A 16,922-nucleotide genomic window follows, 5' to 3' on the forward strand; every position below is an offset into this window, starting at 1 on the left:
TTAGAACAGTGTCACTGCTCTAACATAACTTAATAAATCCTGTTATTACTTATTGTAATAAAGCTGTGTTTTACACTCTATAAATATACAACCAGCGACGATACGTTGGTCCAGTTGTGTCTAGTTCGACGTTCATGTTTTGTGTGTTTGGGCTTATTTTCCTGTACAGCGGCCTAATCTCCGCGCCTCTTTCACACACCGATAACTAGCAGCGGCTCATTTGAGCTGTGAGCACCAGCTCCATGTGGCGTGATCCAGTGAAACCACGGCTCAGTGGTTCTATTGTCACAACACTAATGGTATTACCGACCGAAGGGAGACATACACATCTCATAAAAACAAGGTACTTAGTGCTATCTCATAATTACGAGATATTATCTCGCATTACGTTTCGGCAAGAGCTTTGCCTGACGTAAACAAGGACTACTTCCGTGCAGACTGACCAATTAAATGTTTACAGAGAAGATTCGACCAATAACAGTCAGACCGACCAATCAGAAGATTTTAGGCTACTTTACCACGCCCTTTCTCACTCAAGCAAACCAATCGGAGTAGAGGAGGGCGGGACTAGTTTGTGAACGAAACGCTTCTCGAAGTTCCATTTAAGCTCTAGAAAAACAAAATCCCGGACGTTTGTGAAATTCCGCCCGGACATTTTTTTAAGTCTAAAAAAGAGGACATGTCCGGGAAAAAGAGGTCACCCTATATTTAATACTAATTATTATTAGTTTTTTTTTTATTGTGTGGGGCAAAAATATACTTCTGTTCTTTTTATATCCTGCAACCGTTAATGATCTAAAATGAAATTAAGTAGTTAATGATATAAACTGTTCTGTACTTTAAATGTAATCTTGGGGATATAATATAATAATATAATATAATGTGTGTGTGTGTGTGTGTGTGAGATTGATTCAACATGTCTGCTTAGAATATTTATGCTGTAAGACCAGTGACATGCAAAACAATACAGGGCTGTCATCAGAGTTTCTTGTTTACACTCTAAGCATTGACACAATTCTCTGAAACAACAGCAGAAATCATTCTGAAGCCATTATGAGACATCTGTGATTTCTCTAAGATGTTACCAAATGGCTTGTTGTGAAAGCTTGTTATTTTTTTCAGTAACTGGCAGTAAACTGAGACTATCTGTCAGTGACTGTGTTTATGTGCTCAACAGTGCCCTGGTTACCAGGAATGAAATCCAGTTATTAGAATGATCTGATTGAACTGTTTATACCTACAGCAGCTCCAGTGCTGTGCAAACACATTTTTGTTTATGTGGGATTAGAGACACAGGGAGATTCATGCCCATGAAAGACATTAAATTATAATATACTACCGTTACATAACGACATTTGCATAAAAAATATTTTTGAAAATTTGAGTAGAACTTTAATAATATTAGAGCTTGGTTTATTATGATCTACCACAGGCAAAGAAAGGTATTTACTAGGTTAGAACTTGTGTGACATTTTAAAGAGGCCACAGATTGATCCATTATAGAACATTATGTTATTTGCTGAACCATTTAAATAGTGAGTGAAGGAAGAATACTGTCTTCTCCCTCAACATCTTCGGCTCCCAACAGCTCCCTGGGAGGACGGGTGCGCATGCGTGTTTTCAATGCCACTGATGGGTTAAACGTGAAAGCAGAATTTAGTGCTTTTTGGACTTTTTAAAATGACAACAAAAAGCACATTTATATTGAATTAGAAAATTACAATAACTTCCTTATAATCCTTTAATTTTCTGGACATGCTGTGGCTCCACCAAAGGAATCGGAATCAGCCGTAACAGCTCATCTGTGCACCCCTAGTGTGTTCATTATTTAGTTATTTTAATTAAATAATTAATTTTTAATTTACATATCTTAAGTAACCTGAAGTGGGCATAATCTAAGAATTACTGCGTTATAAATGAATATAAATGAGAGTGTGATGTGTAAAATTTGCAGAGCGCTGATTGGCCAGGGAGACTTGTCTACACGGCAACATGCAGATACCCATCACAAACTAGCTGCTTGTAAAATCTCTACATATGCACAAGTACGCACGCACACACACACAATGACCCACTAACCTGTGGTGCTCCATACAGGTAGAGCACTAAAGCTTCTTTCTGAGGGATGACACACCAGACCTTCTGCCAGGGCTTGTTTTTCTCGCAGTACTGCAGGAAGCCACACATTATACTACTGCCAGAGAACTGCGCTGCTTCAATCTGACAGAGAAACAGAAAGAGAATTTTAGATTCTCTCTTAGAAAATATCTTGATAAAGATGAAAGGAACCTTCATCTACCATGAGATAACGGAGTAACCTTAACCTTCAACCGAAACGGAAGAGAAAGAGGAGAGTGTTTTGGTGAGAGAGTATTACAGTGAGTAAGGTGAGTACAGACCCAATATATGAACACATTAGATGAGGGGCCAAAGCACATCTGTAATTTCCAATGATTCAGAAAAGCATCTGATTATTATGCTGTTGACCCCCTTTCTAGAGTGCTCTATTTGCCCATCTTGTCAGTTACACCAGTGTCCCATTGCCCTCTGAGCTTACCACCCCTGACTTCTCGGGCTGAACACGTGTAGGTCGCTTTCTCCGAAACTGTGTAAAGTGTGTTATATATTGGTTGAGAAACATGCATTGCACACATTACAGCTTCATCTCCTACAACAGAATGGTTCTCAGTGATCAAATACTGTATGTAGCATGGATTTATAACATGTAAAGTTTATAAAACTGTTCTCTGTTAGAAATCATGAAGCTCTCAGACATGATCGTTCTGGTATCTGTATATGATCTTGTGGCCTCACTCACCTCTAGAATGCCTTTCTTCTTGCCCTCCTTCTCCTCGCTCTCTGTGTGGCCTGTGAGAATGGAGTAACAGTCTCGACAAACTTTGTTCATCTTATTCCCATCATATTCCAGAGGGGCTTTGTTGTCTGAACATTTCCAGCACACAACCTGTGGAACAAACATCCAATGGGGCATAATATTATATCTTATTTTCCAAAATCAAGAAGAAAGTAACTCCCAAGCAGTCCATCAATCTAAGCACTGGGCCTATTATAAGATGGCAGTTTTGTTTCCAGGTGATGCCTCATCCATCAGAGCCCTGGAGTCCTATACAGCACAAATGCCTCAAACACAAGGCCTTGCTCTCTGGGTGGGTAGGATGGCCCCTATGGCTCCCGCTATCCACACAGCACTCTGCTAATGTTGCTAACTACCACAAGGGTCTATGATGTGAATCTTTTGGGCTGTTTGTGTCCTCGTGTTTGTGCCATTGAGTTAGCTGCAGTTTAAACAACCATTGTGGTGGCTTCATGTATCTCAGTGTAAGCATGTGTTCACCTTCACTGGCGTCTTGGTTGTGGCACTGTAACTCATCACTGACGTTTAGTATTAAACACGACTAACAATTGGGGAGAATATTTAGCAAAAACGCAAATTTTAAAAGTCAGTTGGAAGCCTATTTTTAACACAAAATCATTCAGAAGCCTCAACAGTGAACAATTTTGTATACTCCTGTTATATTTCTCCACACCTTATGTTTAAAAGTTGGTTGGATCTTTTTGAGTAGTCCCATGTACAAATATAGACTTTTAAATATATATAAAATATATATTTAAAAAATGTATTTATAAATAAATATAAATTATAAGCTGCAGGACACTAATTATGAAGTGAATTTATCAAAAAGTTTTACAGTGTGTTTGTTTTACCTCAAAGAAGAGCAAAAAAGGTAAGTAAATAAATAAATCTGCAAAGTACTGATTCAAATTATTCACTCCATAATGTTATCCCATATGTAGCTGTGTAATAAAGTGTGTAATAGATCATTGTTATATTCAAAATATAAAGCAGTTTTACCATAATGTTTATACATTTCTGAAAATAAGCTTATTTTTAATAAACCAAATAATGAAAAAACCTGAAAGAGGGCTTTGGAAATGAGTCACTTACGTAACCACAAGCTCGACAGTGATGTCTCCGGCGTGTGAGAGCGTTGAAGGGTTCTCTGCACTTCATACACATTGTAACCTCATTGTCGCGAATCCAGCGTGGGGCTCTCTTCCCCAGTTCTGATATCTGAGCCCAATACACACAAATCAATCAACAATATCCCCTTCACATTTAATGACTAAACATTGGCTAACACAAACAAGAAAAAAAAGCTACTCACCGACACTTCCTCTACTTCTTTAGATGCTGTTTTAAACGTCTCATTTTTTTGGTGAAAGATTTCTATCGTTTCCTGGAATGCCTAAAAAACACAGTTGCTGTTAGAAACTTGACATCGCACTGGGAAATTAATAATAATTAAAATAAAGAGCTCAGTTACTCCTTTACCTTTATCCAGTCTTCTTTATCCTGCTCAGAGCTGGTGAAAGCATAAGCAACAGAGCAAGTTGGAGTGATATTCAACACACAGTGCAGGTCCACTTATATAAAGCATCTCTAATAACTATAGATACAGATTAACTTTACATATAATAACAATATACAATGGCAATTTTTGGTGGTAAAATGGCTTCTTGCTCCTTTAATATAAAATGACATGAACAATTATCTTTAATAAAGTTTGCATAAATAATCTAGATGTTACTGATATTAGCAAAAATGAGCATCACCTGGCCTGCAGCTCAAGAGTACGCTCCTTGCCAGACACTTGAAAGGTGTGAGGGTAATCCTCATTATACGTCTCGGTCACCTTCATGCCATCAATGCCAATTCTTGTTCGCACTGTGAACTTTTGTCCCACCAGACTGAATTTGGGAACGCAGTAGAGTAGCATGTTGTTGAACTGAGGACAGGTTTAAGAGGTCAACACATAGAAGAAACTGAATAATTTATTAATTAAAATATGAATAATGTAGATTATTTGATTAAACTGTTGACAATGTAATTATTTACATAAATATAATGTAATAAAACATTTAAACTGAATGTATATTCAACTAAAACTCAATAACAGACCAGTCATTGTACTGGCTGTATATATGTGACCGTTAATAAAAAAAAAAAAATCAGTTTCTCATGAAAAAAACTAGTGTTGCTTGGAATTGATATAAATATTTTAGCTAACCCACTCACAAAATAAGTGGAGTATTTCTATGCAGGTAAGAAAGAAACACTACGGCCACCAGAACTCACCAGATAGAGATATCTGTCCATGGCCGAAGTGTTCCTGGCAGCCAGTTTGAGAATGTGGCCCTCTTTAATGAACTCATTGGATGCATTCACTATATCTTCCTCCTCCCCCAGCATCTCATAGATCTCCAGCAGTTTCTTCAAGTTCTCCTGGGAGGTATGAAAGTTGGTAAAATGATTAATTTCAATATAATCTAAACAAAGCTAATGCAAAACAGGTAAATGCTGTCTCAAAACTGGGCTTTATTTCTTTGTTTACCCAAACATGCCAGCTGTGTTTTACCATGGGTTTAAATTCTATGATGAACTGCACATTTCTATTAGTATTATTTTACTGGCTGCACAGTTAGTATTTACTGGTCTTGTCATAGCAAAAAATATGATTTGTAAAGATGGCAGTGAAAATGAAAGTGATTTGAGGGAGAAAGTAACGGTACTTACAGATTTGCGAATTGCAGTGTTGGAATGTGTGGCTGCCATGGCAATAATTTCCAATGACTCTAAAATAAGAAAAATATATCATGTAACCTTTGTCATTTTCACGTTTCAACAGTAAAATTATTTGTGTCCAGAAGAGGACTCACTCTCTGCATCCCTGTGGTCCATGTGCTCCTGTGGGAGCTTCTTCAGGTAATCTTTGAGGAGCATCTCATACCTAGGCACTCTCTGAACAGGCTCCAGCATGTGGTGTTGCAGAGTCAGACTCCCACACACCTCCTGCTTCTGAACTCACCACAGAGCAGAGCCAAAACAAACTGTTAATACCTGACCAGACATCATCATTTTCATCACATGACCAACCTCAACACCTGACCAGACACTATCAGGACCTGAGACTAGACAACATCTGTTCCTGTCCAGCCACCAGAGGAGCACTGAACAAAATTTATGCCAAAAAGCCAACTCTTTGATCCAAGATGTTTGACTGGATTTGATTTCCTTAGTTTTTCACTGAGATTCGAGACTAATGTAGCAAACTCCTTATTGTATCCTCTCTTCTACGCCCCTGGGAAGCTATTTCCATTCAGACGAGAGCTGGCTCCTATCTCTTTGATTGAATAGAGACACAAACTCAAAGCCACCTTCATTGTTTGAAATCCAGCCACATGACTACACAAACACTCTGCAACATATAATACAAAGAAATAAGGCAAACCCACAATCTCAGCTTATTCTGGTTAATGTACATGCATGTATCTCCACAATGATTTTAGGCATTGCCACTTGCTACACTGTTTAAATGAAAAGCAGGACTTTCCTCAAACAGACATCCTGCTGAGTATTGCAAGCTACAATGGGAATACATTTTGCAACTAGTAACTTGTCTCCTTCCTCATAATGTCTTTAACTTCACTAGTTACCGAAGAGCAAATAGTACAACTAATGTATCACTCACTAGCCTCAATCTTTGTCAATTTCCTTCTTAAGAATGACAAGAACGACTATGTTACATACTTTCGGAAGGAATAAGACATCAGCTTCCATTACTGTATTGTTTTTGAATGTCTCAAAATCCTGTTCAAAACTATAGAGACAAACTTATGAGACAAAAATAAATGACATTTTCATTTAAGTGATAATGATAAAACTGACTTGTTAACCCTGTGGACTCAGAGTGACTAGCAATATTATTTAAAGATGAACACAATCATAACTTGTTAGATATGTCATGTTTCATATGACAGGTTATATTAAACATTCATAAACCAACTGTAACTGAAAATGGCCTTATTACACATACAAAATAAATATTACTCACCTGGATGTCCTGAATGATGGCTTTGAACTGAGGGGAGCGGTCGGTCCACTGTTTCAGCAGTTCCATGGCTTTATCAAAGTTCCGCACATACTCTGCATACATCTTCAGAAAGGGGGTGAGCTTCTGCAGGATGTCTCCAATACGAGGTGTTGATTCCCTGAGAATGTCAATATAAGAACATGCTGAAAATAGTACAAGAGGCTAGAAATCTACAGAGTTAGCCATATAATCTACTTCTCAGGAAAGAATAACGCTGAGCAAAGCTGGAATTCTCACCATTCTCCCATACGTTTCTCCAGGTCTGGGAGGAGGAACTGGCTGTGGAAGGCATTGATGGAGGAGATGTTGGAGAAGATGTTCTTCACTACATCCACAGGGAATGTGCCTTTTCCTGCCTCCTCCATCAGCTTGGCACAAAACACCTGCAAAACAGGGCCAAGGGGAGGGGTGGTACTTGCATGTGTACATGTGTGGTATATACTGAACTCTGGCAACTATATTTTGACTGTTCCATATTTGTAGCCTGAATATGTATCCTCCCCATAAGTTACTGAATAATGATTCTAAAATGTACTGACACTGCATAAACTGCACTGATTATGCAAACAGAGACTTAACACTAGAGATGGGCAGTATTGACATTTTTCATACAGTCTCAAAATATTTTTGCAGTATATGGTATTACTGTGGGGAGGAGGTGCTCTGTCAGTCTGCGCTGAACCTTAAATACTGAGCCTAAGTCAAGTGAATTTAGCTTAACGCAACCCGACTGTGCACACCAACCACCAACGCACGTTTTGGTGATAAAAAAACCTGTTTCTGAGAGAGCACATTTTAGCAACTGGTGCTGAATGGACAGAAAACTTCAAAAAATAAGCAAAATAAGACGGTTCTACAGTGTTTAAAAGCACAACTGGCACTAACAGACACTTATGGTTTAGCACAGAACAGCAGATTTTTCAGCGAACTGAGGCTCAAAATACACATTTTTAGAGGATAAAGCCATATACTTGTGTGCACAAAGTCGAGTGAATGATTTTCTGAGAATTTTGTCTGTTTACAGCTTTCTTCCTCTTTCTTTAAATCCAAACTCAGCGCTAAATTTACAACTGCGGTGGGTTAACGGGCTAGTGCTTTTCTCCACCTGTTTTCAAACCGTGACATCAACAGTAATTGAGCTCCAACAGTGCTCCATTCCTGTGGCTCTCTTAAATGCACATGGTCATTTTAGCCGACTTTTAAAAACACAGAACAGAAATTTGACACACCACAGACGTCATAAATACCGCTTAACACCAACACTCACCTGGTCTAACAAGTTGAGTCGGGCAACATAGGCTTTCTCAGTGTGGAGGAGCTCACTGGCGATTTTATAAAGCTTCTGCTCATTGGTTTCCTGGGGAAAAAAATAAGCAAAAAATCTACATCATAAACTGCAAAAAAAAAAAAAAGTATCTTTTCAAGTCGAAACATCTTAAATGTAGTCAATATATTTATTTTTTCTAATTATGATAATGTGTAAAACTTTTATAAAATTATTCATATTTAAGTACTTCTGCAAGTATTAGGTCTTAAAAAACTACAACAAAACTAATCATTATATATATATAAATATTAAATATTTCAATAAATAAACAAACGTGCTTAAAGCAATGATGGGTAGAAATGGCTTGAGTAGCTTTATAATAATCTTGCTATAATAACCTAATTGCATTTGCCAAGATTTTTCTTGAGGAGTTCATCTCTAGGAGCTTTTACTGAAATTCTTTTGGGAGCAGGTAGATTCAGTGAGATAAGAGTGGACATGTAAAAATGTTTCTAGTACACCACAGATTCTTGCTGGTTGAGTGTGTGCATTTCAAACACACTAGATCTAATAATAGATAAGTAATTTATATCCTTGTTCCATATATAAAAGTTCCACAGCTTGGGAGCTACATAATTAAACCACTGTCTTATCCAGTGTATGTTTAATACAATAACCAAGTCCCTGTTTGAACGTCAAACGTGTGTTATCTATTTATTTATTTGACTTCCGCTTTTCAACACTTGGTTCCTCTACACTCTATTTTTTAATGGGGAGTTTTTTGCAACCACTGCCCTTTGCTCACTCACCAGAGGTTTAGACTTCTGTTAAGGCTTTGTGTCAAGTCTGTTCAAAGAAATTCTAGTAAAGAAAATTGACACACATTGTGTCCTCTGAGCTTTTTCATCTCCAATTTTAGACATTTTTAAGACATTTATGACATCTATGAACAGAAACTTCTTCTTTAGGCTCTGGTCTGATCAGTTCTCTAACCACTCAGTCTGCAGTTGAGCACGTAAAACCATTGTGCCAGTAGAGGCCTGCGGAGGGAACTTCCTGCAGTAGAAAGACTAAGCAAAGTGCAGCTCTAAAGTGTCAGCACTTTAAACGGTCAGATATCTAAACAACACCACATACAAATAGCAGGACCTATAACCTATCTCTCATATCACAATCTCTTTCACAAGTGCCCAATCTGTGCATCCAATTTATGACAGAGACATGATTTGTTGACGATTAACTGGCATTAGGAGGACCGAACAGACAGGAAAATGAGAGGGTGGGAGAGAGGAAATGAGTAAAGACAATAAAGGAGGGAGCAGCGTTGATAGAAAAATTTGTTACAAAGAAGAAAGGTGTGAAGAAAGAAGGAAGGGAGAGAGAGAGATAGAGAGAAAGAAAGTAAGAAATATAAAAATATAGAGTAGAGTACAGTATGTCATTACCCTCAAATCAGTTTTAAATAATTCCATTTAAGGAAAAAGTATGTGGGTGCCTTCTTGCTAAATTTTAAGGGAGTCACTCCCTCACAAAAACACAAACCAAAAGCATGTTTCTGCTCAAGCCATCTTAACTGGCATAGACAGTGTTCAGGGAAATGCATGTGATACCATTTAAGAATATCTGCTCTATAGGGAAGTCCCAGGGCACAAGATAAACTTCAAAAGCCATTTCCATTTTTCTTTTCTTATTTTCATTTATCAAGTAATAGCTGATTTTTCTCCCCAAATTATTAGCCATCCCCATCTTCACTCAACAGTGTGTCTCCCTGTCATACACTGTACTAGTCTTAGTAGGGTGGGTGTGAGCATGTGTTTCCTCTGAGATACATGTCAGCAACCAACCGCTTGTTTTCACGCTGCTGCTAAGGCAAGGTCACTGAACAGCTTAGTGTGACCTACTATCATATCAGCAGACACCCACCCTTGCCTAACTAGCACCATGAGCACAGAGATGAGGGGAAGTGTGGGCCATCCTACACACCCAAAATGCGAGGCCAACTGTGTTCTTTAGTACTCCTGACCTCAGATGGAGGTATCACCGGGAATGGGATTCTCACTAATGCTTAGACAAGAGAGCTATTCAGAAACGCTGCCAAAGTAATTTTCGGTGAAGAGCAAAAAGTGTCATGGGTTTAAGAACAACATTTTACTGATAAAGAGGAGACGATGTCACACAAGGCCCCAAGGCCTCTGTAGTGTTAAACTGGATGGGTTTATCTAAAGTCACAGCGGATTAGGAAATACACATATCAGTAATGAATTAAATTATCAGTAATGGACATCTGATCATGTCACTCAGCCTTACACTATCCTCCTGCATCCGAGGCCTAGGCTCTGAAGAAAAGCTATACATGCAGTTTCTAATAATACAATGATCCACGTCCCTAGCGATGAACCAATATATAAATTAATTAACTTCTCAGCAAGAGCTTTGCGCATCAAATATTCAGATGACCTCCATTCAACACAGAGTCCTGCTGCTTGGTCTAATCACATTCATTAGTCAAGACCTAGCTAGTGGAGCTAAAGGCTTGCAAACCTGACTGCATCCTTGTACTATGTAAACGTCTAATAGCTTTCAAATGACTTGCTTCCCTTTATTAGAAGAGTTTGATGCCACATATCATGAGTAGCTCTGCATAGACTCAAATGGTAGACAATGGCAAATAAAGCACCTTTTTTAATAGATCTGGAGACAGTAGCTTAAAGTGGCTATTCCCAACATGAAAATACATAAGGTTGGAGCAAACACAGGACAGGACTGAGTTCTCCAAAGCTCAAGGAGAAAAAAAATTACAATTTAAAATTTGTATCAGTTCCTTTTCTTTCAAATAGCAAATGTGTTGTATTATAATGTGACCTCGCCTGTGTATCATCCCAGAAAGGGAAGAGATGACTGGGGGTTTGTGATTGAAGCTCTGTAGTTATCACCAGCTTGGCAACTACAGGAATAGCACAGCACATATCTCCAGTGGGAAGTAGGTGTCAAATAACTGTGTCCCTCTCTGCCCATGTACAAAGGCTAAAAACATGTACAAAAATGAGTTTAACTTCTATATAGCTTTCATTCTTCTGATGTTTGTTGCTATGTGCAGCAATGACTTCCTCTTGTTTTAATTCATCTTAATAAGTATAAACATTATTATATTGTCCACCCCATAAACCACTGAAGGGCATGTGTTATATCAGCTTTACTGTAGTAGCATCACTGAAGCACAATCTAGAATGGCTTATTGATTTAATGCCCTTTAAATGACCCAGATACAGTTGCTGACACAGAAATACTACACACACCCACCTTGTGTTCCATGCTCTTATCTTCTTTACTGGCCTCATTCTCAGTCTCTTCTTGTTTGTTCTCATTCTCCCTCTCGCTGGTGTCCAGCAAACTATGAGACAGATTTATGCTCCCATCCACGCTCTGCTCCCCCACGTCTCCATTCAGCAGTGGCTCAGTGCTCTGTACGCTCTCCCCACTCTCTCTGTCCATTTGGGCTAACACCCCGTTGGCAGAGCTACCATCAGCATGGCCACAGCTGACCTCACTGGGGACTGGAGGCTGCTCCTTGGGCTCTGGCTGCTTCTGATTGCTCTTGTGCACTGGACTGCACTTAGGAGTCCTGACCGGCTGCTTTAGAGGAGAACCTTCCCTCCTGCCGTCTGTGTGACTGAGAAAGCGAGAGAGAGAGAGTGCGAGGGAGAGAGAGAGAGAGAGAGAGAGAGAGAACAAACAAGCAGGGCAGAGAGAAGAGAGAGGTGAGAGTAGGTCAGTTTCAACTACTCTTGTACTGCTAACTGCTTGGAAGAGAAAACAACAAAAAGAAAAGCAACGAGAAAAGGACGCAGACAGAAAAAAAGTGTGTGTGTGAGAGAGAGAGAGAAAGAGAGAGAGAGAGCAAGAGAGACAGAAAGACAGTTGGAGGTAGGTCAGTTCCTTTTGTCTGGCTAACGGCTTGAAAAATGAAAGAGCTTGAGAGAGAGAGAGATAGCGGTAGCATGTGAGAAAATGTGAATGTGTCAGAGGTAAAAATACACTGTAGATACACAAACTTCCTCTATGATGTGGGGCAGCACAGCATATATGAGAGCTTGTGCGCATGCGTTTATATGTCTGTGTGTGTGTGTGAGAGAGTGCTCTCCTGTGTTTGTGATAACAGAGGACGTGGGAGTGTGCAGGTCAGGGGAGGGCTGGAGGAAAAGAGGGGAGGAGGAGGATGGGAGGAACGTAGAGAGGAAGATAGGAAGAGAGAAGAGGTAGGAGAGTCCCCAGAGATTACAATGCTGGCCTACTTCAGAGTATACACACATGCACGCAAACCACACACACACCGACTCAGACACACACACAGACGACATCTTTCACTTACTGTGAAAAGTGGCCACTAAAAAGACTGAAATAGCTGAAGGTACTTTTAAAAATTCAACACTAAGTTCTTCTGAAGAGCCTAAATAACAGGTTCTGCTTTAGTCCTGGGGCACAAACACTACACACAAACACTACAAAATCAAGGGATGAATTTATACAGAAATTGAAACAGTGACTCCCCTAACTCTGCTGGACACTGGCTCTTTGGACAGTGGTTCTCAAACTAGTTCAAAAGCAGTATTTTATCATTTCAGAGCCCCTTAGTGGCCTAGTGCTGTTCTTTACCTGTGCTGTTGTATATGTAAATATATCTCCTGCTTAGGGATGGGCGGTATCCACATTGTTCATACTGTCATACCGGTACAGGTGTTTACCGCGGGGAGGGGGGCTCTGTCAGGCTGCGCCGAGCCTTATATCCGTGAGCACAAATTTGAGTGAATTTAGCCTCAAACAGCCAGACAGTGCACACGGACACACGTGTTGACGATAAAACCCCATTTCTGAGAGAACAAATTTCAGCAACTGGGGCTGAAGGTACAGAAAAGTTCGAAAATAAGCGAAATAAGACGTGTACACTGTTTAGATTCACAGCTGTTGTGGTTTAGCACAGAACAGCAGATTTTTCAGCAAACCGAGGCTCAAAACACGCACATTTAAAGGATAAAGCCATATACGTGTGAGCACAAAGTCGAGTGAATGATTTTCTAAGAATTTTGTCTGTTTACAGCTTTCTTCCTCTCTCTTTTTAAAAGAAAACTCAGCGCTAAACTTACACTGCGGCGAGTTACTGGACTTTCTCCACACGTTTCAAACGGACATCAACGGTCATTAAGCTCCCACAGCGCTCCCTTCCTGTGACTCTCTTAAATGCACAGGAACATTTTTTTTAAACTTTTAAAGACACACCACACACACATCATAAATACCACCCTCATTTTGCGATACCGTCCACATTTTTAAGTACCGTGGTATACAGTATTATAGTTATACACCCAACCCTAGTCCTGCTACGTGGCAAAGCTGTCAAATGTTTTTGTTATACTCCCCTCTAATGACAATAAATACTGTCGTCTGTTCTTTGACACTAGTGATAGCTTAGTGAGTTGGAGTGGGCTGGCTACTTAATAACGTTTAAAGACCACGTCCAGTTGAAAGACTGGCGCCCCCTCCAGGGTGTGTTCCTGCCTTGTGCCCAAAGCTCCGGACCCACCGCGACCCTGCCTTGGATAAGCAGTTACAGAAAATGAATGAATGAATAAATGATCATGTCCATTGTAAACTTAGTTTTATACCTAAATTTACAATTGCCACATGGTGTACTTTATCTGCTGTTAAATGTGTCATGGGCAAAATATACAGTTACAGCCATGGATGAGCTTTTTTATTTTGAAACTACAGTGATCCAAAGATGGTGTCAAATGGGTAGGTTTTCTGACACAAATCTAAGCACTCAGTTCCATCAATGTGCAAGACAAGGATCTTGAGCTGTAGGTGATTGGGGAAGGAGTGGGTGGAGTGAGACCGTGAGTATTTGCATATTCATAGACAGACACACTGTAATTATCGAAAGTGCACAATTACATTTAAGCCTGTTTTAAGGCATTACTGTTTTTTTTTTTTTTGTTTGTTTGTTTGTTTAATACATCTGCCATTTTAATAAACTTAAGCCTTTAAGGCTTTAATCAATGGCCAAAAAGGGACTTTAATAACATCTACAATTTAAAATAAATTTAATTTTTTTACAGTTGGCCTAAGTAGATAATTATAGTAATAATCTGAGAATTTACCAAGTGGAAATATAACTCTGACATTTTGTCTCTTACTTTCATTATAAGTTCAAAGTTTTTAGATACTGCACACACACGCAAGACCTTGTATTAGGCCGAACTCTCATGTATCTAAAGTCACTGTCCTTATATCAGGACCGTTTACACTAGAGGTGCAACAGAGATGTACTTTGTAGTTTGTTTCACTGCATAATTTGTCAGGACATATTTGTTGATCCTGGCATTGTAGATTACTTCTGTTAAAAGCATGAACAAACACACATTCACATATCCTGCAGCTGCTTCCCAGTTTGTGGCCCACCTGCCCGGCACATGAGACAGCCTTTTCCTGTAGAGCACACTCAGTGCAGCGTGGACTTAGGGCCTAAGTGTGGTGCTGTTCAGTACAGTACATCAGCACACTGTTTACTTCCTACAGTGTACTGCACATTAATTAGGTAAGTACCCTTCTTCGTCATTACATTACATTACATATGTGACTAAAAGTCCATAACATTTATAAACAGAAGTATGAAAGTAATAATGTAGACAACATGGAACTGTCCAGTTTTCATAATGGGCAATTTTCTGCAAAACATACTGTGCTTTATATTATATTTATTTATTTTGGCTGGGCAATTATCATTCAGAACTTCTTTGACATAATCTTGTCTATATCCATTATTTTTGACTGTTTTTTTTTTTTAATTCTGTTATGTCCCCACTGTGTTCATATACCTTAAAAACCACACCACCACACTGTAGTCATGTGATCCTGCCACAAACTTGCGCGTGGAACAACCTAAATGCAGAGGCTGACCAAGCGACTCGAGGAACTAGTACTAGTTTCAACAAACTAAGCACAATCACACACCAAATATAAACAGTACTCAAAAAACAAGAGAGGAACAAGCTCCCAGCCACATTAGAAAAAATAGCCCAGCTTTAATACTGGAGCATATTTACAGTACAAGTCTTACAAAAACATAAAAATCATTATCATATAATATTATAACAAAATAATCATTAATTAATTGTAATTGTGGTAAAATGTACCCTTAATCATGATATTGATTTGCGCTCATATCACCCAGCACTTATTAATATTTATCTCTCAATGACAAATGTTTTGAAACAAACATTTAAACAATGTATTTCCACAGGCTGAAGTTAGCAAGCTTTATACGTCTTTTACATTTAACACTGGGCACAGTGAGCATCACATTTATTTAGTAAATGCTTTTCTATGAAGACAGAACTACACACTGCATGCACCTCAGTGTGCAATGAAGTACTCATCTTTATATATATACATACATACATAGCATATATGCTAACTGCCCTCCACTGCCAGCCCCTTTACCACATGTATTCTAGATTGGACTCAAAGTCCCCCACAGGAACTCTTGAGGCAAGCGACACAATAAAGAGCTTGAGTCCTACACAAACTAAATACAATGTCATCAGACCTGCAAGACAAACAGGATGTTCGTGTGTGTGCATATTTTTAGAACCCATATCAGGTCCTATGGCTTCTTGTGGGTGGCAGATGATTCCATAAGACCTTGCTTGGGCCTCAGACCAGAATGAATGGCTTTGAAAATAGAATCCATGTTTGCAAGGTAATTTAAGTTTTAAAGAAAAGAAAAAAAAACAAAAAAAAAACAGGAAGGTGAATGTGTTCTTTTGAATCAGCTTAACAACTTTCAGACACTTTTTTGTGACACATAAATATAATTCATATTCATTCATTTTAGTGTTCATATTCATTCATTCATTCATTCATTTTGTTTTCATGTCAAAGTAATGTATTTAAAACGTCAAAACTAGCTGGGTGGGCTATTAATCACAACACTACTCATAACTCCAGTAAAATAATCAACCTCTGACCTTATAAATTTAGATAAATTACACCATACTTTATGTCTTTAAAACTAAGCTTGCATCACAAAAAGAAAACTCTTGACTCATAGACAAAAAAAAACCCAAACAAAAAGAAAAAAGTATGTGTCATGCTACAGCTTAGTCACAAAAAACAAAAGGATGACAAATGTAGCAAAAGCAAAACAAAACTTTTGGCACAGGAGGTGAAATGAATCCCAGAACACAGAAAGAATGCAGGATGAAGAAAATAATAATGTCAAAATGGAACAATGGCACAAAAACAGGCTTGAATACAAATCCGGCTCTTAGCTGAATTCCACCAGTAGGGTGCAGAAAAACCTCAAAATAATGCCACTCAGAGAGAGTAACACTGTGCATAAAACAGGAGGTAAGGAGTTTAGAATCATACCTGTGCTTAGATTTCATCCTCTAAAGTTAATTACTCTCTTCAAGCTTCATTGTCATCTCCTGTACCAACACTGGAGCTGTTTTACCCATTCGAAACCTCCTACTTTCTCAACCCCTCTCTTAAGAAACATCTGGTAGCAAGTGGGAGTAACCCAACTTCTCTTTCTTGATAAAGTCTTCCTGTACAACCATGAACTAGAAGCTAGAAGTCCCCCCCCCCCCACCCCTCTCCATTAATTTACATTATTTAACTTCAAAATTTGGCAGATCTTCTGA

General features: G+C 38.8%; 1 protein-coding gene across 6 annotated transcripts in view; it reads right to left on the bottom strand.

Moving 5' to 3' along the window:
* The window catches only part of fgd4a (FYVE, RhoGEF and PH domain containing 4a), a 66,385-nt gene that overhangs the window by 2,275 nt on the left and 47,188 nt on the right, over positions 1-16,922 (bottom strand). For 4 of the 6 annotated variants that reach the window (XM_066684237.1, XM_066684242.1, XM_066684238.1 and 1 more), the window contains 14 exons: positions 11,521-11,890; positions 8,221-8,310; positions 7,191-7,336; positions 6,915-7,071; positions 5,740-5,878; positions 5,597-5,655; positions 5,159-5,305; positions 4,636-4,808; positions 4,355-4,385; positions 4,188-4,268; positions 3,968-4,093; positions 2,819-2,965; positions 2,558-2,605; positions 2,080-2,220 (listed from right to left, as the gene is read on the bottom strand). In XM_066684237.1, the coding sequence (XP_066540334.1) occupies positions 2,080-2,220; positions 2,558-2,605; positions 2,819-2,965; positions 3,968-4,093; positions 4,188-4,268; positions 4,355-4,385; positions 4,636-4,808; positions 5,159-5,305; positions 5,597-5,655; positions 5,740-5,878; positions 6,915-7,071; positions 7,191-7,336; positions 8,221-8,310; positions 11,521-11,890 (1,855 nt within the window). Of the gene's footprint in view, positions 1-2,079; positions 2,221-2,557; positions 2,606-2,818; positions 2,966-3,967; positions 4,094-4,187; positions 4,269-4,354; positions 4,386-4,635; positions 4,809-5,158; positions 5,306-5,596; positions 5,656-5,739; positions 5,879-6,914; positions 7,072-7,190; positions 7,337-8,220; positions 8,311-11,520; positions 11,891-12,873; positions 13,331-16,922 lie in introns of those variants that run through there. The other 2 variants (XM_066684241.1, XM_066684239.1) reach the window with 2 other exon arrangements.

The sequence above is a fragment of the Hoplias malabaricus genome, chromosome 11 (genome assembly GCF_029633855.1).
Source record: "Hoplias malabaricus isolate fHopMal1 chromosome 11, fHopMal1.hap1, whole genome shotgun sequence".
Classification (NCBI taxonomy): domain Eukaryota; kingdom Metazoa; phylum Chordata; class Actinopteri; order Characiformes; family Erythrinidae; genus Hoplias; species Hoplias malabaricus.